Source organism: Cyprinodon tularosa, unplaced genomic scaffold, assembly GCF_016077235.1.
Source record: "Cyprinodon tularosa strain WSP-4 unplaced genomic scaffold, ASM1607723v1 ctg30, whole genome shotgun sequence".
Taxonomy (NCBI): domain Eukaryota; kingdom Metazoa; phylum Chordata; class Actinopteri; order Cyprinodontiformes; family Cyprinodontidae; genus Cyprinodon; species Cyprinodon tularosa.
The window spans coordinates 3,803,219-3,826,936 of NW_024039008.1; the positions used below are offsets into that span (position 1 = coordinate 3,803,219).

Below are 23,718 nucleotides of genomic sequence, written 5' to 3' on the forward strand. Positions count from 1 at the left end.
TATTTTGATTTGTTTTCTAAAGATAATTGTAAAACTAATCATTTGATATTTCTTGATGCAGGAAGAATATGTTTGGTTATGCTTTCCTAATTATACTACTTATTTATTTTTGTGTGAGCAAAACAAAACAATATCATAACAGAGAAGCTGTTATGTTTTAAAAAAGCAAACTCACTTAACGTTAGCATGATGATTTCACTCCTCCTGGTTGTGGTGGCAGTATTATGATATGGGCTTGTTGCATCAAATGCAGGTAGGCTTATCACACTAGAAAAAAAAACCCATCTATAAATAAATAAAAACATCCTAAATTAAGTGTCTTTACCCTTAATTTGAGTTGGTAAATTAGATAGTTTGCCAATGGAATGAGTATTTTACTTTTTTTTTTTTAAATAAGATAATTAAATAATGTGCACCTGAAATAAGACAATGTAATTGTAATTTCTTATTTTAAATGTAAATGATCATGTTCTATTGGCAAAATGTCTCTTTTATCTCCTCAATCCAAGAACAAATGCACTTATTTTAAGAAAAAATAACTTATTTAGATTTAAATTTTTTTCCAGTGCCTCACCAACAGAAGTAAAACGCTTTAAAATACAAATTAAAATCTATAATTGGGAGAAAAAAAAGTTGATGCCTTAATTTGTTTCCAAAAAAAATTGTTTTTCAACAATTCTATTTTATTTTTGTTAGTAGATGTATAAACAACTAAAATGTGCTTATCTCTTGTTTTTTTGTTTGTTTTTCTTTCCAAACATAACACCAGTTTTTACACATCCTGTGGGATGGACTCAAAATATTTACTTTAGTGACTTTGCTGTATGATTGAAACTCAATGAAAAACTTTGGCCTGACACACATTTACTAAACACTTTACTGATAACTGAAGAAAAATAAACAAAGGATAAGTCAAAGTTTCAGTTTTCATGTTCAAATTAATAAAAAAAACTTTCATATTATCTTTGTAATAGTTTATTCACATGCATGTGTGCATACAGATAAAATGCTGCTGCTGTTTTTGCACTAATGACCTTTTTTAAATATTTCTTTTGAATTTAAAATAAAGCAATTTATAAAAAAGGCACATTATGAAATGCATAAAACTTAATGTGTCATCTTTCCACAATGATGAGTCCAGTCACCTGTTCCCATGGAAACCATTGTCTTGCTGTGCCTTGATGAGCTCGGGATAAGTGTGCAATGTTGCAACAAAAAGGTAAAGTCTTTATATATTTTCTTCCTTTTTTTATCACATTCTGACAGAATATTGATCAAATATTTCTGTGCATCAATAGAGAATAAATAAAAAACTGAAATGTGCTTGAAGTGAACTCTGTTTTGTTTTGTTTACTTTAATCCAACCTTTTTATATCAGTACAACAATGTAACAAGCAAACACAGAAGGTATTTTAGGGGCCTTAGGAGTCACGTTAAACCTAAATAACAAGTTCAAATATACTTCTGTGTTGTTTTTTTGTTTTTTTTGATCATCAAAAAAACTTTTAGGTCCACCTTTAGTAACAGTTGACGTTTAAACTCAATTACACAGACTTTAGAGTGCCCAACAAGGAATACTTGCACAGATGCACATACAGATAGCATTCAGTCTATGCTGCCTTCAGAATGCATCAACTCCTCACACTATCACTACAGTATAGGTTGTTCTACAGCATCACATTAAACAGCCTAGACCGGGTGTATGTGGACACTGTGTGTTTGTGAAGACTACAGCTCTGTCCTTGGTGATGGCTCATTTCTTGAGATCATCAGGAGCTCCGAGCCCAGAGGACGACAGTTCGATCGGCTGATGAGGACAGGAACGTTCGGTCGTGTGGGTGCCACCTGCACTGAATCACCTTATCCCAGTGTTCCCCGGCCAGCGTCTGAGGCAGCGGCTTGGTCAGGTCACCTGGAGTCAGAAGGTCAGGGTTAGCTGCACATGCTCTGCTGCATTTATTTCTTTCTTTCTCGGCCAATGGAAGGCATCGGTACCTTGAAGGTCGCTGATGATGATTTTGTTGTCGTAGGAACCGGTGAGGAGATGATGGGCTCCAGGCGAGAAGCGCACAGAGCGAATGTCGCTGCTGTGGGGGCGGAAGGTCTGAACTATGCGTCCGCCTCGGATGTCGTACAACATGCAGGTGCTGTCCTCCTGACCGGTGGCCAGCAGGCGGCCGCTTGGGTCCACCGCCACCGAAGCTACAGCACTCCCTGAGAGATAAGGAAAGAACAAATCCTCAGTCTGACATGATTTTTATTTTTATTTTTCTCTTGCAGCTTTAGGTGACAAAAACAAACTTCCAGTGCATAAATGAAAAATAACGGTTATGTAATTACATGGAAATGATATGATTACTATATAAAAGGGCTGCAAAGCTTTAATATGGAGCAAGAGCTAAAAAAATAGCTGTATCTCATGCCGTTTAATTTGACAGGACATGGATAGGTTAACCTTTTTATACAACTCCAGCCTGACGTTCTACAGTACTTGTAAATTACAGCTGATCTCAGAAGGAAAAGTAAAAATATCTGTGTCAACAATATTTGACTCACCTGATCCATGTAGAGTCGTTCCAACCACCCGAACACAGCTGGGCACACGGAGGTCCCAGAACCGGACCGTTTTATCCTGGGAGCCCGAGGCTATCATCCAACCTCCCCATGTGTACACAGTCAGAACGTGCCCTATAAGGGTGAAATAGGATGGAAGCTTTTTGAATTGAAAGCAGTGTTTCTTCCATACTGGGTATCGGGGGGAAAAAAACAACGACCTACCTGTGTGTCCACTCAGTGCATGAAGGCCTTGCCCTCTCTGACAATCTGTTGTGTATATGTTACAGTCTCCAGCACCGGCACTGATCAAGATGGACCCCCCGCTCTCAGGACCCTCCATGAAAGCCAGGTCTCGTATGGTACCATCATGCATGCTAAACTCCAGGTCTGGACCTGAGTCAGATGGAAACATTCGATTCTAAGCATCTAACATTTAGGAGAGAGATTATGTGTGACAATGCTGATGTAGACAATACTTTCAGTTACTTTCACTTAATTTAACCTAATGTCATCAACTCTTAGCTTAAAGCTGCAGTCTGTAACATTGAGGAGAGAGCACTGAAAATTTGAAGAAAAACAGGTTTCACGCCACTCCCCCACCCTCTCTGCTTCACTCATGCCCCACCTCCAAGCTCCACCCCTCTCACAGCATCCTCGCGGCTACCGCATGCGACCAGAAAGGGGGTGGGGGGGGGGTGGGGGGATTCAGCGTGTGTGAGCTGTGATTGACACTCCATCAGACGCTCCTCTGGCTGTGATTGGTTTTTTTGACTCGTCCCGAATTATTCTTTCCAGATTGAAATACAGGCAGTAGGCGGTACCAATTGAAGCAGTTTTTTTCACAGGTTACATATCACATGTACTGCTGTCTGGGCATAGGGACAGTTTTAGCCAATATGACAAAAAAGTGATTTTTAAAAACTTACAGACTTCAGCTTTAAAGCTTCTAAAGGCCCAAAAGTTCAGTTTCTCTGAAAATTAGAACATGTGATGTATTTACCGGGTTTTAACACCATTTGTAGGAGAGAAAGAAAAAGCATTCGACTTGTGAGGCAGATGGGAAGATTGTTGAAGATGTGTTTGTGATTAAAGACGGCTGATAATAAACTTATGTTCCCATCTGGTGCACAAGAAAAGACCGGCGTTGAATACTTTTTCTTTTAGCATCAGACATCGAGCTGCTTGGATGGTCTCTGCCTCCATTCTTCCTACAAATCTTGGAGCTCTAACTTCCCAATAAAAATATAAAATGTAGCTTTATGTTTAAAATGTATTTTTTAAATAACTATACATCATTATTTCTTATGATAAACCATTTGCTTCTCCTATTTGCTGCTATGTTATCACAAAAGAGGACTTTAGACTATTATGTAAAATGAATTAGCACACATAAGCCACCGCTCACATTGTTATTCATAAGTGATTTAACAGAAGGGATGAAACAGCTTAACTTAACTCCATGTTATTTTTCCAGGTTTTTCTTTTTCTACCACACTTTCTCCTTCCACACAACTTACTGTTAACTCTTAGAGCTGGCTTTTTAATCAGTAAGCAGAAAGAAACATCTAATATACAGTATATCTCCGATAATAGATGCAAAAACACACAGATGAAGAAAGAGAACAGGAATACTAAAACTGGTATACTGTACCTGTAGCATTGCAGCTGTCTGCGTTAAAAGGCAAAACCTTCACATATTTATCATTGGAACCGGTGGCCAGCAGCTGTCCACAGTGGCTCCAAGCCACGCAGTAGATTGAGCCTTTATGATGTTTGTTTCGTCTGAAACGCACCGAGGGCTGTTTGGCAACACCTGAACCACTAAAACAATCAGAGAGACGAGTGACCTGAGCTCCAGCTTTACACGTTAAGAAGAAAAAATGAAATTGTACATTTGAAACAGACTTAATCAAAATGCTTCTGCAAACTCTCAGTCATCTTAGGTCATGGCTACCATAAATTAATATGATTAGACCTATTATAATAAACTGTGCAGCATAATCACTGTTGGTAGTCATGGAACATTTTTATCAGGATCTAAAGCAGGTTTAACATATCATCTCTCATCCTCCTATTTGGGTATCCTTCTGTATGCTATAAATCCTGAAATAACAGATGGCTGATGTTGGCTTTCGATGCAGTATTTGGCTAAAGGGTCTTTCATCTAGTTGGCTTAACAAAAAGGGACAATTTCATTTTTAAATCTATAAAAAAAAAACGCGGATTTGCCCAATTTGGGCTGCAGTGTTCTAACATTTCTAATGTCTTTGTTCTTAATGAGGAGTTTTAGTGTTTTGTTAAACTCCTGAAGCAGACCCAGTTTTAAAAGCACAAACAGATAAATCTCTGATTCTAGGTGCCTTTGTATATTTCTAAATATGATTCTATTTTTGCGTTCTTTCAATCAGTATCTTTAGAACTTTCTCTGCGTTGTATAAAATATTTTTATTATTTCATTTTTATTATTTCCTTATATTTTCCACTTAGATTTTTTTTTAAACATGGATTCATCTTTGAGCATATATTTAGGGTAAAAAATAGGAAGACAAATTAAGCAGAAGGACTATTTCATGATTTCTTTTTCCCATGGACTCATAGAAGCCTGTGAAATCCAGCAAATCAAGATTACTAAAAAGTTAAAGGGAGTTGCTGTTCTTCGAGGGAAATGTTGTAAAGGAAATATTAATCAGAATCAGAAGCAGTTTGTTATTTAGAAATTCCGATTTTCTTTCAGATAAAACAGTAAAAATAAAAGATGGAAACATTTTTTTGCAGAGATCACTTTTTTCTTTCATTTCATACATACCTAAAACCTGGAAAATTGCACAAGCTAAGTTTCTTATTTTCCAGATTTCTTAAGACAGCCTAGATTGGCACACTGTGTTTGTTATACTATAAGCACATATATAATTAATATCCTTGTTGACTATCTATCCTAAGGCAACTGGAAACCACCTGCTGGTCAGTGTTTCTGGATAGGCACAGACTCTCAGGGTTTTGGAGTTAGAGCCGACCGCATAGAGAGCTCCTGATGGATGAAAGGCCACGGCTCGCACCGCCTGGGTGTCCTCTAGCTGACTCACTCTTACAAAGTGGCTTTTTGACTTCACATTCTGCAACAAGTTTTAGAAAAACAAGCAACTCTGTATGAGTTACAAGAATAATTGAAATGTCTTTAGTGTTCAAGCCATGCTTGTGAGCAGAAGTTTTTTTGTTAGACTTATTGGACATCTGTGTTACCTCATGTGTGTTTCTAATGGTGGAGCTCCCAGGATCATCTTGGACTGATGCAGGAGAAGCTCTGATTCTTTCAGCACTGGAAATATACGAATTCATTAAAATAATGACCAACCGTGGCAAAGATTTTGACTCAATACTCAATACAGATTTAAATTAGATGAAGAGAAGAAAGAAAGAAAAAAAGGGACAAAGCAGAAAAGGGGAGAGGGAGGAAAAGAAGTATGTTTGGGTACAAACTTTGGATAAAAACCAGTTTATTTTTTATTGTTTTGCTCTTACATATCTAGAGTTTGAAAGTCCTTGAATTAAATTCTATATTTTCCAGACTCTAAGAACCCTGTGGATAATGGTAAATGGCCTGTGCTTTTTCAAGTCAGAAGACTTGATCAAAGCGCTTTACACTACATTCAGTCATTCACCCATTCACACACACACACACACACACACACACACACACACACACACACACACACACACACACACACACACACACACACACACACACACACACTCAGCGTGTGTCCAATAATGTCCATCACTTTACAATAAATAAAAAAGCTAAATGAAGCATAACTCCAAACAATGACCTTAACCTCTTAACATCCACCTCATTTTGGGTAATCCTCTCCTATTTTGCATACCCAAATGAAAAAGCAAATAACTTAGGAACTGTGAGCTCAAGTTACATGTGCAATACATTATTTGAAAGCTAACACCCTCTAGTTTCCTAATATATTAATTAGAATTGGGTGAGTAGAACATAGACCAACCTGCATCAGTTCAAACATGACTCAAAGTTGTTTTTTTTAATTCTCAAAATGATAGGTCTTTTTTGAACAGCAGTAATAAAGACATTATTGAGAAAAAGCAGGTTTCATTGTAATATATGTGTTCTACATCACGTCAACCACAAATGCAGAAAAATTTAGACCTCTAGCTATAACAGTTTCAGAGCTGTGGGGTTTGGAACTTTTGGTGTCAGTTTGGAGCTGCGCACAATGGCTCCACCTGCTGGTAAAAAATTTACAGGTGGAATTTTATGCATTCTGAGTTTTTATCCCCACTTAAGGTTGGACTTAAGGTCCGTTTTAGAGGTTAAACATGGCCGTTTTAGTAGGTTTAAAAGAAGGTAATAACAAACACTTTAGAGGCTCCTACCTGCGACTGACAGGTACTGGTGACTCACTGAGGGAAAGAGGACCATGATTCCCAGAGTCTAACTGGGTGCCACTGCTCCCCCCACCTGACTGGCTCCTCACAGGTCCCTTATCTGTGTTGTGGATGTTGGAGGTGCTGCTGTTAGTTGTTAACCCATTCCATTGCTGACCCAGATGCGCCATCACTTCATCTCCTTTGGGATCGATTCCCACATTCATCTCCTCCAACCGCTGAATGGATCTAAGCGAACCAATGGATCCTGATTAAAATGAAATCCCATTTTCTCTCATTGGTGATGCTGAATGGTTGTGTGACTCCCCCACCTGCTGAGAAAAGTCTCAGTGAGGTTGTGTTGGGCTCCATCCTGCTGCTTCACGCCTCCCTCCAGCAGCATCTGCTGATAGAGCTGCCTCTGCTGCTGCTTGTGTTCCAGGTGCTGCTGCACACGGAGGCGCTGCTTGTAGTACTCCTGGATGTGCTCTGCGGAGTCACGGCGCTGTAAAAACACATCGACTGTGAGACGATAAGATCGAATAAAAAGCAGTGACCGGTGCACATAATGTATAATCTAGATGAATGTTTATTATCCCTTGACTAACATACTTTAAATAACTTCCAAGGTCTCGCCCTCCAACATTAATCCCATAAATAACTGTTCAAGGCCATAATCCTATAGCACTAGTAGACACTTTTATCTCCCTTTGTGCACACACACACACAATAATCTAATCTCAAAGTACTTTGTTCCACAGAAGGAACTGAGAAGCATAAAGATGAGTGATTATGGATGCAGCGGGTCAGCGGGGGTGAGAGGTTATATCCAACTTGATTATGTGCTTCGAGGACTCATGATCTACACCTCCACCAACAAACAAAGTTGAGTGGGAAGTATCTAACAGATAGCTGTGGAGATTAATTTTTAGTAGATCTATGATGGTGTAGGGTGCAACAAGCTGACGGATGTAATCATTCATCTTTAAAAATTGCGACAATGACTTTAGGCAGTGAGTGACCAGATTCTATTTTCATATTTCTTGGTAAAATTAATTCAAACTAACCCAACTAAAGTTATTAAAGTTGTTTCCTAACTATCCTTTCCAATCTATCATGCCTTTATCAGGTGTTTATTGGATCCTAATTAATACTGTAATAATACTACTCCCAAAAGCCTGTATGCGCTTTTTTCTTTTTACATTTTACCAGGCTGCAAGTTGCATGTCAGAAGGAGAAATGACAATAACTCTAAAGGTACATTTTTAAGTCCATCTTACAATTGAAGCCTTGTCAGCCATTTAAGTGAAAATTTGGGATTATTAAAGCTCCTACAGAAGAAATGACATCTAAATAGAGTTCTAAGTCTTGAAAAACATTTTTAACAGAAGTAGAGTACATTGTTTATAATACAGTATACAGCATACAGTGTTGTGGATTCAAACACACCACCTAGGTAGCACAGGTAGGTGTGGTCTCCTTGCATTGCTTTGTGACGAGTCTCCTTAAAGTCCTTTGACCTACCCTGACCAACTCTGGATTTATTTCTTATTTGGTACTTTTAATCAACACCAGCATTTTTCAAAGTCATGATTAAAAAAAAAATGTGATTGCAACAGCATGTGGGTAAAGATAAAGAATTATAGATATATAGAGTGTAGAAAAGCGCCTACACACACACACACCCACACACACAAACAAACACACAGCTTTTATTACCTCCAGTATGTCTGTGCTGCATGGTGGGCCGCCATCTTTCCCTGGAGTCAGAGGGGTGCGTGTGTTGTGTGGTCCATCCATCACCTGTGAGTACTTCCTTAATACAGAAGAAAAAAAAACTTTTAAAAGGAAGGCAGCATTTAAGCTATTTCAGACAAGACAGAATAGTATCTTCATAAAAAAAAAAAAAAACCCACAGCTCCCACAAAGATCAATAACCTGATTATTTGTTTATATTGCTGGAAGCATTTAGAACCTGATAGCTTACCACTATCAGTGTGTGAATGTAGTGAGAAACACTTTTGGGGGTCAAAAGTCTAAAAAATAGAAAAGAGGAAGAAAAAAAGGAAAAAGGGGATAGGGAGGAAAAGAAGAAGTATGTTTGGATAAAAAACATTTTTTTTTTTTTTATTGTTTTGCTCTTACATATCTAGAGTTTGAAATGCTGGAAATCAACATTTTGGCGTTCCCCAGCCTACCCCAGTGCATCAGTGGCTACAGTGTAGCTTACCACCATCAGTGTGTGAATGTAGTGATAAACACTTTTCAGGGTCCTTGGACTTGATAATACACTATAAAAGTAAAACTCATTTGCCTTAAATGTGTTTATTTTTGTAATTTATAATTTTGTGTAATTAAACAAATGAATGAACTAAATAAAGCATAAAAAAACAACAATCACATATGCCAAGAAACTCTGTAGAAAACTTCCAATCCCACCTGATTTTATCTATAAACTGCTTACACAGCACACTACTTAGAGCAGAATTATACCAAAATTGTAAAGAATTAAAAATAAAAATGGTAAAATGAAGATAAAAAAAATGTAAAAATGCATCCGTCAATATGCTCTATTCACAACTTCTCAAGTGGAAAAGTTTCAGTTTCACCTGGTCTTTCAAAAATCATCAAGGAAACTTTTGCTATCTGATTATTAATTAGAAAAAAAATCAACAGATTAATCAATTAGCAACATAATCATTAGTTTCAGCCCTAGTTCATTCCATAACTTAGGCCGCAGTGCCGCAAAACCCGCCAAAATTCTGAGGTTAGACCCTGGTTTCACACAAGAGGCAGCTGATCTGAACAACCTGAAGGTCTGGAAGGTTGTAGCAAATCAGAGGGGTAAGCAGGGGGAAAAACAATAAAGAGAACAGTTTTAAAACGGATTGGAAACTCTTGCTGGAAATTCAAAACATAGCCAGTTCCAGTCAGTCTGACTATGTTAGATCCATAATCAGATCCAGTCGTCCATGCATTTGTTACTGAGTGGTAACAAATGCATGGATGACTATTTCAAAGAAAAAACATGGGATGATGGACCCTAAGTAAGCTAAAAACAACCCTCATCACTGCCTTCATCTGGGTTCTAAATCCGAGATCACAGTTAGTTAACCAGCTCAGTAAAGAAACCAAGATCTAGAATTAGAGGCGTTACAGAATCCCATCACTTCAGTTTTCTTTTCATTAAAAGACGTTGGAGTCAAAGGTGTCCTTTCTGATGAAAGGCAACTAAATCAGAATGGTTTTCAGATATGTATCCTCTGTATGAAGTGTTTGAGAAATATTCTGCATTAAGATGAAATGAAAACATCAATAAGTTAGACTGAAGTCGGTTAATTATCAGGAGCTGAAGTGCTGAAAAAAATAAGAAGTATTTTGATACACTTTTTTTTTACTTTAGGGGACTTTAGGGGAGGAATAGTCGACACTCAAATGAAACTTATGAGAAAACATTCATCATTCAAAGCTACCACAACAATCAAAGAACCTGTCTAACATTCTTTGTGTTTTGAAACAAGAAATCGTGTCAGCAAGAAAAGCCTGAACTCTGCATCTCTTTCAAGGTCTTTGCATTAAAACAGAATCTTTTCTTTGCTTCACATTTTCTGTCTAAATGTTTAAGCAAGCTGCCTTCCTGCTGCCTTCTGGGAATAGGCTTCACAGCATCCGCTGCAGGTCCAGCAGGTTCTGCAACAGCTTTTTCCCTGCAGCCATCTGTTGAACTATCTACAAGACTCTGCGTCATATTATTTTGCATTACCATTGTTGCTGAACTTTTATCATCCTTTCAAATAGGACAAAACTCAACTATATTCCGCATTTTGCACCATATCTATTTTTGCACTGCGCTGAACTTTTTCATATAAATCCCCTTTTGCACCATTATTTAAACTGGTTTCTTTCTCCTACTTTGTCATATTCTGATCACTGCTGCACTTGGTAATGTTGATCTACTCCAACTGAAATATCATTACACTGTTGTAAGCTGTATGCAATGAAATAAAGTTTTGTATACACTTTGTATATACAAAATGACAATAAAGTTTGTCTAAGACTAGGTTAGATGTAGTTCAGAGTAAACAATTTCATAAAACACAATAAATTAATACATTTTGAGTCAAATTATATGTGTCCATCTCAACATGTTTAATCCATGCTTAGTGTGAGGGATTGCATTTAGGTCAATGAGTCGATGAAATCAACTGGTTTGCCTCAGATAGAAAACTTTGAATTAATATGACTGGATGATATGTTTGAATTGTAAAGTGCCTTGAGATGATGTGTTGTGAATTGGCGCTATATAACTAAACTGAATTGAATTATATTTATCCAATAAACCCAGCGAATTAAACAGGTCTTAATCCACTTTTTACCTCTCTGGGGAGTCATCCTGCTGATGCACATTATTTTCAACTAGACTCCGACTGAGTGTAGATTTCACACTGGTTTCCATGCCTCTTTTGTCCTGTGCTGCCAGTCCATGGGACAAACCATCTAGAGCTGGGTTGAGGGACCTTGACATGTAGGTATCTGCTGAATGAGGTCTGTGACGACAGGGCGAGGTGGGGCGGGGAGAGAGGCGGTCGATTAGAGGAGTAAGGAGGTCCGCGTGTCCAGCCTTGCTGGGTTTCACTAAGCGCTCCACGTGAATGTTGAGCGTCTTCTGTTCAAAGGCGCAAGTGAAAGCACCAGAGGAGAGGTTCTGCAGCCAGGATAGGAGTGACAGATCCAGCTCATCGCATCCATTCCCACAAAGTAAGTCCACGCCGAGCAACACCTCCCCTTCTCTGATCTCTTCACCTGTTGCTTTGCTCTAGAAAACATCAAGATATAAAAAGACATTTTTGAACCCTCTCTAAAAGGTTACCTCTGGCTAAGTAATAATGAATTTTTAAACTATTTTCTTTTCTTCTATATTAAAATCTAATTTCAGTCCATTTTTATCTTTAATAAATCATGATACCTGGCAGAACTCTACACAGCACTCATAAAGGATCCCTTTGATGAGCAGCTGGAAGAGACGGTTCCCACTTGCTCTAAAGCCTGCCTCGCTCAGCTTCCTGTCAGCAGGGATGAACTCGGCCACCATAGCACAGGCCTCCTCGAAGCAATGGACGCGGGCCGTGCTCGGATTCCAGTCTTTGAACTCAGCGTGGTGGGTGAGGCGAGGCAGAGTGAGGAGGAGACACAACTTGCTATAGTCATCTTTGGTCGGGCAAAACTCCTCCAGACTGTGGAGACACTTCACAGCCTCCTGCATGGTAAACTCCAGCTACAGAGGGAGGAAAAGTTGGACTCTGAACTTTGCACATATTTTAATACAAATTTGGAGGACAACAGAACCCCCTGAGAAATTTGTACAAAAACCTTCTTTAATTATATAAACATTTATGGTTCAAACTGCTAGGATTTCCTCCTTAGCTTTAAAGTTATCCTAAAAAGAAAAGTTCTAGAAAAAGTTTTATTGCTAATTTTTTTTATTCCTAAAATGGTTGAAACAGTGTGAAACAAAAAAGCCTATATATATATATATATATATATATATATATATATATATATATATATATATATATATATATATATATATATATATATATATATATATATATATATATATATATATATATATATTTTGTTTATTTTTATATATATTAATAAACAAAAACTTTTACTGAAACACTGAAAAAAATATATAAATGAACACATTTCATGATCAACACATAAAAAGACTTTAATTTTAAGACCGCCTCAAGTTCTAAATGGATTATCTACCTTTATTACATCCATATACAGCCATCATAAAACAATTGTTTTAGCAGAGAGGCCTCTCTGAGCTTCAAATAATTTTTGTCCATCCCACTTGAATCAAACAGTTCATTCTCCTACTACAGAGCAACACAACCATTGACTGCATGAATTAAATTGTCTGGTTGTTTTTCAAATAAGACATTTTAGTCTAATATGACAACTTTTAACTTCAACTAAAAACAACACATACGTACATTATGTGTATCCTCTGTAGCTGATATGGCGTTATTCACACACAGAGCTTCCAGAAATCTCTGCTTTAGGATGATATAACGGAATCTGGAAATATGAATCACAGTATTAGGAAACTGATGTTGAAGAAAACAGAGACTAGTGGCTTTAAATGTTCTTCTAATGTGCAGAGAGGAGAGATATGGAACAGAAAATAGGCCAGTTAAGAATCTTTTCCAGGAAGGAAAACTCCAAAACAATGCAGATAAATAATCTCACAGATATTTTATCTGACCTTTTCTTGTCAAACTTATCCATTCCTTCTAAGGGTTGAATGAACTGCATCACCTCCTCCCACTGCCCATCCAGAATGAGTTGCCTGTAGAGAAAAATAATATAAATTTTTCTAGGTTTATGTTTAGGTGCCTTTCATTGTAAGAAGAAATAAATGATCAATGGCTTGAAATAAAAATAAATTTGCCTGATTATTTGAAGGATTATTAAATCTGGATTGAAGCCATTTTTTTATTTTTTCTAAAAATATATATATATATATTTTAAATTTCTCCTTACCCAGTCTGATGCTGCGTAAGCAGTAATTGTGAAATTGCTTTTTACTTTTTGTTGCTTTTTTTTCCGTTTTGTTTTTGAGGTTATGCATTGACTGTCGCTCTTTACATACTCAAAACCATGGATATTTCTTAACCTATTCCTGCTTTAATCTAAATTAATTTTATTCTGACTTTTTTTGCAAGCTTACCATGGTCTTCATGGTGCTGTTCACTAACCTCTAAAACCTTCAAGCTGGATTTAATACTTAGAAAACCTCTAAAGCCAAGTGGTAGCACTCAATTTAATACAAATGCAAAACACACTTTTCTCATTTTTATTAGCAGAAATGTTTCAATATCTGGGATATTTTTTTTTCTTTCCTTTAATGCACTCATTTCTCTCAGCTATAAATAAAACTACTGTTTGTTATCTGTTTAACAGTATTGTTCTTTTCCAGTTTTTACATCTATGCTAATGAGTTGGTAAACATACCGGAGGAAAAGCATATCATCTGAATAGAGCCCATTAATGACCCCGCTCTCCTTCTCCAGAGCCAGCATGCTGATGTGCAGCTTCCTGGAGTTCAGGAAGTCCAGAATCAGCTTGATCACCTCGGCCTCCTTGATGTTGATGATCTCCTCTGCCGTCATGCTTGTATATGGGATAAGCGGATAGCACTTAGCTAGGGAAAGCATCAGAAGCAGGGAAATGGCTTTTAGTAGTGTGTGAGCACTCATATGTGTGAGTGATTCTTCAGTTATCATTTAGCTGCTGGTTGTTTTTATTATCTCTTATAGTCGGCTATATGAGGGTGACGACTGCCACAATACAATAAGTAAAAAATGAAATAATCATTTTTAAATGTATTGTTAATTTATTAAAACAGGAAATAAATACATTATTTATTTAATAAATGCACAATTGATTACATGGGCCTCAGTTTTAATACACAGATTTCATGTTAAGAAGTGAATATCATTATTTAATGATTTAACAAAATGACTTTATATTCCTGTGCTGAAGCACACCATGAATTAATTAAAGCTGTCACAAATTCCTTCAAAATGAAGTTGGCAGGACTAGAGAAACCCTGGTGCTTCTGACTGAGCCATATAAGGCAACTTCTGCCTGGTTTTCTTTTTCAGTAAAGTGTTTTAACAGAAAATGTTGTAAATAAATTTAGAAAATGTGTTGCCATTCATCTACATTACATTGGGTGAGTAACTACAGCCTCTATATCCCGAGTTTGGTTTCTAAAATGTTGATGAGCGGGGCATTATTCAGTGGACGGGGCTAACTTTGATTCTACTAAGGTCTCCTGAAGCTCCCACCAGGCTAGACCACGGCAAATTGTAAGTTTATTAGCTTTATTTCAGACAAACCTGGGGTTATAGAGACTGAGGTTGTTCACCTAATGTGCTGTAAAGAAATTGTAACCCGTTTTTTAAGTTATGTCTGCCTTTTCCAACAAAAATATTGACTTTAAAGGAAACCAAGAAGTATTCTTACTTTGCTCATTGGGAAGCAGCCAATCAGACATCAGCGCTTCTAAGTGGCCCTAGTTCCACCTCCTTAATTTTTTGGGATGTTGATCGATTGATTGATTGACTTTATTGATCGCACAGTGGAGAAATTTTCTCATTACATCAGCTCAATAGTCAAAAAGAAGGAGAAGGTGCCAAAAGGAGGAAAAGGTGCATGGGGGTATATACAGTGCGTCCTCCTATATATATGATAGCTGAAGTCTCTTATTTATTAAATAGTAATTGTACATTAGAAATTGCACAAGTTATTGCCGTAAGAGTTTCACATATTAGAGTCTGATGGCACCAGGGATGAATGACCTGCAGTAGCGCTCCTTTTTACAAACAGTATGTGTGTCATTTTATTGGGATTCTAATATATATATTTATATAGAGTCAGCATATTCAATTTAGGCCTATATAATCAATTATACTTATTATTTTCAAAATGTAGTTATATCCAGTGGGAATACTTAAATAGTTATTTTTTTAGTTATTTATCCATTGTATTGTGGCACTGGTCAGCCTCCATACAGCTAAACATTAAAGACATGAAGTTGCCTCAAATCATTTACCTGAATATGTTACTGATGAGCAAAACGGTCTGTTGCTCTAAAGCTTCACTTGTTCTGCAGAAAGAGGGAAGAAAAAGATTTTTTTTTAAATCATCAGCTTTTATCAGATGACTGAAAGCCTACGCTGTACAAATACAACAGTCTAAACTGAGACACAGTTTAAAATTAAACCACATATTCACAGGAACAAATGACATAGTTAACAGTGAAAGTTGGCAATAATTACCCCAAATGCAAACATTTGGGGTAATTATTGCATCTGGAGTAAGAATGCCGGATACAAACTGCTGAAATGAGTTTTCTCCATAGTGTGTCTGGGCTCTCCCTTAGAAATGGGGTGAGAAGCTCTGTCATCCAGACTGGCAACAATGCATGTAAGACGGGAAATGTTAGCCTTTAGATGCCAAATCGCAACATATTTTTGCAAAATATTCAAACATAAATTCACCAAATATAACAGAAACATAATAGTTTGGTTTAAAGAAAGTATTTCAGTTTTATTATAATTGAGTTTGTTGCAAGGATTTTACAGCTTGAAGAAATAGAAAATTACACCTTATGCCAACCTTCACAAGGATATGCATGACAAGGAAGGGCTATATATACTGCATGCATTATTGAGGTAGTTAACACTGTATTACTTCTTGTGCTCATTGAGTTATTTACTGTCACGGGTAGGAGCTTCGGCTGGAAAGGAAGTGTTGGGGCCGATATTTACCTCCCACACTGAAATTAGAACCGGCCGACCGGGCAAATGCCCGGTATCCCAGATTACCAGTCCGAGCCTGCTCCCTGGTGAGGTTTTCCAGGCACGTCCCACTGGGAAGAGGCCCAGGGGAAGACCCAGGACACTCTGAAGGGACTATGTTTCTTGGCTGGCCTGGGATCGCCTTGGGATACCCCCAAAAGAGCTGTCCAAGTGGCTGAGGAGAGGGACGTTACGACACCCGATAAGCAGAAGAAGATGGATGGATGGATGGATGGATGGATGGATGGATGGATGGATGGATGGATGGATGGATGGATGGATGGATGGATGGATGGATGGATGGAGTAAGAATGCATTTACTTGCATCATCAGATTAGGTCTATTTTAAGGTTTACTACCATCAGCGCAGAAGTTAACTAGGCTTATGAGTTGGGCAATTTTGCAGCCTATACGGAATTGTGGTTTACAGTAATTAGAAGGGAGCTGAATTCACTTGTCGAATGATGTGTATTACAAACAAGAGCCAAAATTATTTTTTTACAGAAATATTCAAAATATTTAACAGACATCTTCTCCACTGACAGTAACGTCTAACATGCATCTAATGTGTGTGTGTGTGTGTGTGTGTTTTAAGAACCGTGTGTATATTAAGATTGGTCGATGCAGAGTTTAAAGCTGCAGCATCTGAGTCTGCTATGGACACCAGGAGGCTGTGTGTCCATGCAGGTTTGGTGTAGAAGGAGCAGAGGGAGGTGATGACGCCTGGTGGCGGTGCGCAGACACCGCCCCGTCCCTCCTCTGCACTAAAACGCACTATCCCGCTCCGGTTCTGGAGCAGATTTGCGGCCCACACCTGACAGCTTGCACAGCATCTTAACCCGCTTCTAGACAGACGCTATTTACGCGCGATTAACAGATTTCCACGTAAAGCCGCTCCACAAAACACGCAGGAGAACAGGAGGCGTTTTAGTGTCAGACCGCGGATGAGCCACGCTGAGCCTGCAGCTCCTCACCTGTCATCCGCAGCCCTCCGGCAGTCATTCTCTGCAGTGTGCAGGTTTCCAGCGTCCTCTAAGCCTCACACAGCAGCGGCTCTTATATGTTATTATTATTCATAGGCTGCACTCTGCTTCGCTTCTTGTACACAGCTTGTGGTTGCCATGCGGACGCAGGCGTCATCCACCAATCAGCTGAGGGAATGACGCCCAGCGGTCACACCTATAGCGCCACAACGCGACAACTTTGAAAGGAGGAAGACAGAAGACCTGACTGACAACATATCAGTCTCTAACTCACCTGGAGACTGAAGAACATGTCCATGATGGACTATTTGTTTGCTGTCCACCCCTGTCAACACACCCATGTGGGGCCCATGGATGTGGGCTGGTGCCCCATCTGGGTCCCAGATATTTTTATTTTGTTCCATGGTGGCCCTAAATGGGCCAGCCCAGATGGGCTGAGGGTGGGTTTCATATGGGCCCCATTTAAAGCCTACATGGGCAACCCAAGTTTCTCCCACATGGGTTCCAACAACCAGGGGCGGAGCTAGATGAGGGCCAGGGGTGGCCATGGCCACCCATAGCCAATCTGTGGCCACCCCTACCATTTTTTCTCTCAAGTAGAATAATCAAAACATTTTAATTTTATATATATTAACAATTACTTGACAACAAAAACACTGTTGTTAATTATGCACATCAATATACCTACATTAGAGATGATTAGTACAGAATTCATGCTCTTTCAGAACTAGATTTTGTGTTTTATGCCGTAAAGAGAAAATGATGTGTCTCTGCAAGTCGTCTGGGAGTCTTCGGTGAAATCATAGATACTGTAAATAATTATTTTAACAAAAACATATTAAATAATCAATTTATTTAGATATTTGTACTTATAAATATAGATTTAAAGCTACAGTGTGTAATAATTACAGGGATATACAGTCAGAAATGTAATATATTTGCGCTACGGCAGCGCAGAGCCAACAAACTAGTGATTGCGAGATCGCCAAAATGTCACAACGATGTAGAAAAAATAACGGATATATTTATTATCTTAAGTCTACGTGAAATCTATACCCTACACAGACTAATGAAATACTATCTGTAAAATTATCTATGTAAACAAACCTCATCACTTTAGAAGGTAGGTGATGAGGACGTCGTGGAAGACATTTTGTCCCGTAACGCTCACCGTACTGTTGGGGGGGAGAAGCGGTGGGGGGGAGATGTTCATGTTGCTGCGGTCTGCAGTCTGGCCGCTAGATGTCGCTAAAAGTTACACACTGTAGCTTTAATGTAGAATGATGTTGATAAAAGTAGGTAAGTATGACAATGGAAAAGATGTTCGCTCCAGAACTCAAACCTCAAAGAATTTTATCCAATATAGCTTTTATCAAGATGGATGTTTAAATATATGCATTTGTTAGCAAAGGCTGTAGGAAACTATAGTTTGTCTTTATTTAGAAATGTGGACGTTGTGCTTGTTTCTGTTGGAACAGTGTAGATTGACCCTGAGGTTCTGGTGCCTATCCACTTTTGGCCACCCCTCAGTATACATTGGTTATTGACTGGCCACCCTTATAGAAATTTTCTGGCTACGCCTCTGCCAGCAACAGAGCCCACTCTGAGCCCATTCCAAGCTGAAGCCCATCCAGCCAAAGTGAGGCCCATATGGTCCCCACCTGGAGGTGTTTGCTGGGTTGGAATGGGGGCCGTTTGGCTTCTTTTGTTAACCTGCAATGCCCCATACCCCTCTAAATCTCTGAAAGGGGGGTCGTTAAAGGGAATTGTTGGCCCGGCTGAATAGGCGAGGTCCTAGATCTGAAGAAAAAAAAACACAAAAATTACATGAAGTATAATTCAGCCTTGAATAAATTAATTAAATTAACAAATAAATGAATACATTTGACAAAATAACTCAACTCGCTGGTGAAGATTCTCAGTCATCCAGGTCATAGAGTTTCAAAAGAAAAGAAAATTAAAAACAATCCACTGGACTTTGTTTCGCTTACCATCCAGGAAGCTTTTTTAATCAAAATGTCAGCAATCGCGTTGAGTTGCAAACATGCAAACTGAAACGGACGAAATGGTCCACCCCTTTGGAATGGGGGTCGTTTGGCTTCTTTTGTTAACCTGCAATGCCCCATACCGGTCTAAGTCTCTGAAAGGGGGGTCGTTAAAGGGAATTGTTGGCCTGGCTGAAAAGGCGAGGTCCTAGATTGCGGGCTAACAAAAGAAGCCAAACGACCCCATTACAAAAGGGTGAACCCTTCCTCCGTTTTAATTTGCATGTTTTCAAAACAAAAACAAGGTTTTGTTGAGCTACTGTATAAAACCTGGAACTCAATGCGATTCCTGACATTTTGAATTGAAAAAGCTTCCTGGATGGGAAGTGAAACGTATACAAACTTGGAAACAAAGTCCGGTGGATTGTTTTTAAAAAAAATTTTTTTCGAAACTCAATGACCTGGATGACTGAGAATCTTCATCAGCAAGAGTTGAGTTATTTTGTCGAATGTATTTATTTATTTGTTAATTTAATTAATTTATTAAAGGCTGGATTATCCTTCATGTGGACACATTTTTTTGTTTTTTTTCCCCTTCAGATCTCAGCAGTTCTTTTGTAAGGATACCGGGCAATTATTTCCAATTATTGTTTTCTCTTAGTGGAGCAATCTAAGTTTTTACATGTTTACTTTATAGTCATTTCCTTTAAATTTTCCATATTGAAAGGCTGATAAACTACAATCCCTTCTATGTTCTGTATTTTTATGGTAAAATCCTGGCAACCACAGTTGCTGATAATATATTGTTGATTTTCTTCACAATAAAGGTTTGTACTGTATTATTCATTTCTTTTAAGCTTTTTACTGAAAAATAAATCCGTAGTTCTTATATTGTTATTCCATAAACAGTTTGTTCTCCTTTGGTTTCTAAAACATCCTTACAAGCATTTAAAATCATTAAAGTAGTGGAGCAGAATGAAAAATATAAATAGTAATGATGCCTTCATGTAACCATAAAAATCTCTCATTCAAAGAACCTGTCCTTTTAAAGGAGGGACAGTAAACTTTCCATTTTTTTAGACTTTTTTTTAACCCTTAGGGTTACACTAGGGAAATTCTGGTTCCAGTAGTTTATATAGAGCACAAAAAGTTAAAGCAAAATGCCATTAAATGGATGCTCATGTTTTCTGAAATGTGTTTGAAGAGTAAAAAAAAACATCATCCAGACTGAGGCCATGCTGAAGTTTATTAACTGCAAAAACAAAAACCAATCCAAAAAATGGACCTACTGCGCAAAATTGAACAACAGCACAAACAAAGGCATCGTAGCAGACAGAAAGCTCACATGAACACACTGTACACTATCGTTACACGTTGATCCCTTTTTCCTCAGCCAAAAGCCTCCTGTGGACAGTTTTCTTCCTCTGTCACATTTTTTACGTTTCTCAAAATGTACATGTTTTTTCTGGTAATAAATACCCCCCATTCCCCCCCTTATTCAAAGTCACACTCTTAGGAAAATAATAGCACCATGCTTACGGATTTATTCAGTAAAAAAAAAAAAAACTCACACATGGTGTTTTTCTAACATTCAGAGGCAAAATTAACACGATTGGTGAGCCTTTACCCGTATTCAGCAGCTTGGATCCACATGAAATGCTCTTTCTTGCATCAAGCTTACTCTTAATTTTTTTAAAATAGCAATGAACATAATTGTCCTCATCACGCTGCTGTCCTTTTTAACACATGTTGCATTAAAGACATCAGACAAATAGGCTGTTGGTACACACACTCACTACCTAATAACTTATTCGTGGTCAAACCTATTTGTGAGCAAAAAATCAATCGAAGCAGAAAAATGGAAACTTATTTCCTACTGGACATTTTCCTTAGAATTTGGCACTACTTAGAGGCATGGCTGACCTATTTCATGACATTATAATGATATATTAACTACATTTTGGTGCTTTGTGGAGTTGTGAAAGTTGTCTTAAGTTTAGACTGATTTATTAAAGAGTGTAAATCTTGTGTTTAAAGCTGTTAAAATCCCAGCAGACTGACTTAAACTAGGGTATAAGTAACAATTAGTCAGTTTTTGAACCAGCGGGTGAAAGTGTTACGTTAATAATTTTATATCGTAAGCTCCCTACGTGGTGCAGTTTGCAGCATTTAATAAATGCAATAATACTGAGTTGTTTTGTTTTGTTCCAAACCTGCTGTAAAAGTTTTGAATCCAGAAATCTCCATTGCAGCCTTTAAGGTGAGTTTTGCATCTACTTCTATCGCTGTAGATGCAAACACCCCCACTGCCTGTATATCATACATTCATTGACCATCCTAGCATTAACTGACTTAAGAAGTCGTGTCCTAATGGTTGAGAACCAGTAAACTACAGCCACGTTTTCCAATCCATAAGGTCGCCTCCTCAGTGTTCTGTAAAAGCTGAAACCGCTTGGCTTTGTAGAGCTGAGCACACGTGAACTGTGTGGCTAACACTAGCTGTATGCTGTTTTTTTTATCATTTTTTTGGCCCTTTTTGAAATTTTTAACGACCATTTCATACAAACTGTTAAATCCGAAGACATTAAAGTAAAAGGTATCCTTTAAAACACGTAAAAAGTTGCTGTTTGATCGTTCCTTCAATGCACTCACACAGACACGGGAAACCCTATGCATAAGGCTCTACATAATACACACAGAAATCCATCTGTACATGAAAACATTCAGAGCTTCCAAATATCCTCGCATTCATTCTGTCTCTTTTTTGACTTTTGGCACATAAATAAAACTTGCGCATACCTTGACAGATCGACCCAAAGGTGGCCAAACATTTGTTTAATAGTATCATACATTCCAGATCAAAGTCTGATGCATCCTGACACATTGAGTTCATAGTTTGCAGGATAGACAGGGATGCAGTGAGAGGAGAAACTTAACATAAAAAAAGACAGAGATGCATTCGTCAAACTGGCATTGCAGGTGTTGGAATCTTTATGGATATGTACAGCGAAGTGTAAACTGAGATGGGTACTGATTGAGGGTATAGGGTTCTATTAGGATTGTGCAGGCACTACTTTCTTAGGGGTGGCTGGCTTCTTGGCTTGCCAGAGGTGGTTGTGGATGGTCACAGCATCCACGCTGGCCGACATGGTTTTGGCCGGTATCTGACTGAACTGCTTCTTGTCCGAGTTGTATTTGTAGAGTCCGTCTATCATTTTGCGTGTAATGCTCTTTGGACCAATGCCTGTGAGCTTGGCGATCTCCTCCGACTCGGGACAGTAGGTGTAGAGGGAGCGAAACTGGCAGCCAGAATCCCGGAACAAAACAAGGAAGTTATTAGCTTCTGATTTTTCCATTTCCTGTTGAAGTAAAAAAAAGAAGCTTAATGTCAGAATAATAAATGCCAAAGTAATCTTGACCGGCCTCCTTTTTAATTGTGTGTTTCTCAAGGCAATACATCCAGAGACTGATGTCTAAATGTAGAGAGGCTGACCATACTAATCAAGCTATCTGCACCTAACTCTAATGTAAGGTGATAAAAATAATAAGTTAAAGAAATAAACATTTTGAATGTTTTTTTTAATGCAAATTATGAGAAAATAATGGATGACGCAAAGACATGAAACTTCCGACTTTAAGCTCATTCGTTTCACATAACGAACACATGGAAGGCCATTATTGAGCTAATGCCATGGTCACTTACAAAAGAAATAAACATGAAATGTATTATTAATATGTTTTTTACATTTTTTTTTGCAGATAAGGGGACTATTTAATATCTCTCCTTGACAATCGTTACCAAGGTAACTGGCTCTGGCCACAAAAGCTGCTGCTCGGTCAGCTGTAGCTTCAGATCATATCAAGTATTGCTTCAAAACAGGCCAAAACAATAATTTAGAACAGTTTTTTTTTTTACTTTTTTTAGGTGTCCTATAATATTTTTGATGGACACCCTGCGGTCAATCAGCATCAACTATTCACCCAAACCATGCTATCAATATAAATGACTTTATTCACTAAGAAAATCACAGATTCTGCAAAAATAATGATTACAAACCTTTAATTATGTCATTGAGGATTGTCCGCTACAGATAACGAACAATATTTAGAGTGTTAAATCAGACTAAAAAAATATGATTTTTCATACAATAGGCTTAATGAAAAGGGTTACTTCAGAGACCATATGACCAAATTATTAAGCTGGATGGATTTAGAGACAAAACAAAGAAAACTATACATATATAGTGCAAAAAATAGAAAAAAAGAAAATTCAGCATTTTTTTTTTGCACATAGCACTATCCCATAACCCGTAGGAAGTAACTTAAATTTCAGATTTTTGGAATAAAAATGCAAGAAAACTCGGAATCATTTTTAATTAGCACTCAAATTTGATTGTTAAAAAGTATAAAATTTCATGCAAGAAA

General features: G+C 37.9%; 2 protein-coding genes across 5 annotated transcripts in view; both read right to left on the bottom strand.

Annotated features, from left to right (window-relative positions):
- Positions 1 to 1,324: 1,324 nt before the first annotated feature.
- On the bottom strand, positions 1,325 to 17,479 carry LOC119787598 (WD repeat-containing protein 47-like). Of its 2 annotated transcripts, none has more exons than XM_038291559.1 (17): positions 17,300 to 17,479; positions 15,578 to 15,631; positions 13,972 to 14,130; positions 13,223 to 13,306; positions 12,951 to 13,035; positions 11,912 to 12,220; positions 11,322 to 11,761; positions 8,665 to 8,761; positions 7,278 to 7,450; positions 6,955 to 7,194; positions 5,797 to 5,872; positions 5,512 to 5,669; positions 4,208 to 4,377; positions 2,779 to 2,949; positions 2,557 to 2,688; positions 1,996 to 2,214; positions 1,325 to 1,912 (listed from the first exon to the last, which is right to left on the bottom strand). In XM_038291559.1, exons 3-17 carry the CDS (start codon positions 14,127 to 14,129, stop codon positions 1,770 to 1,772), a joined length of 2,655 nt encoding a protein of 884 aa, XP_038147487.1. In that variant the 5' UTR covers position 14,130; positions 15,578 to 15,631; positions 17,300 to 17,479; the 3' UTR covers positions 1,325 to 1,769. The 2 variants fall into 2 exon arrangements, with proteins under 2 accessions (XP_038147487.1, XP_038147486.1); XM_038291558.1 differs by having other exon boundaries at positions 13,972 to 14,161; positions 17,300 to 17,478.
- Positions 17,480 to 20,516: 3,037 nt separating this feature from the next.
- Positions 20,517 to 23,718, bottom strand: part of camsap2a (calmodulin regulated spectrin-associated protein family, member 2a) — a 53,681-nt gene continuing 50,479 nt past the window's right edge. For 2 of the 3 annotated variants that reach the window (XM_038291805.1, XM_038291803.1), the window contains one exon: positions 20,517 to 22,652. In XM_038291805.1, the coding sequence (XP_038147733.1) occupies positions 22,347 to 22,652 (306 nt within the window). In that variant the 3' untranslated portion in view covers positions 20,517 to 22,346. The remainder of the gene's footprint in view (positions 22,653 to 23,718) is intronic. The other variant, XM_038291804.1, reaches the window with a different exon arrangement.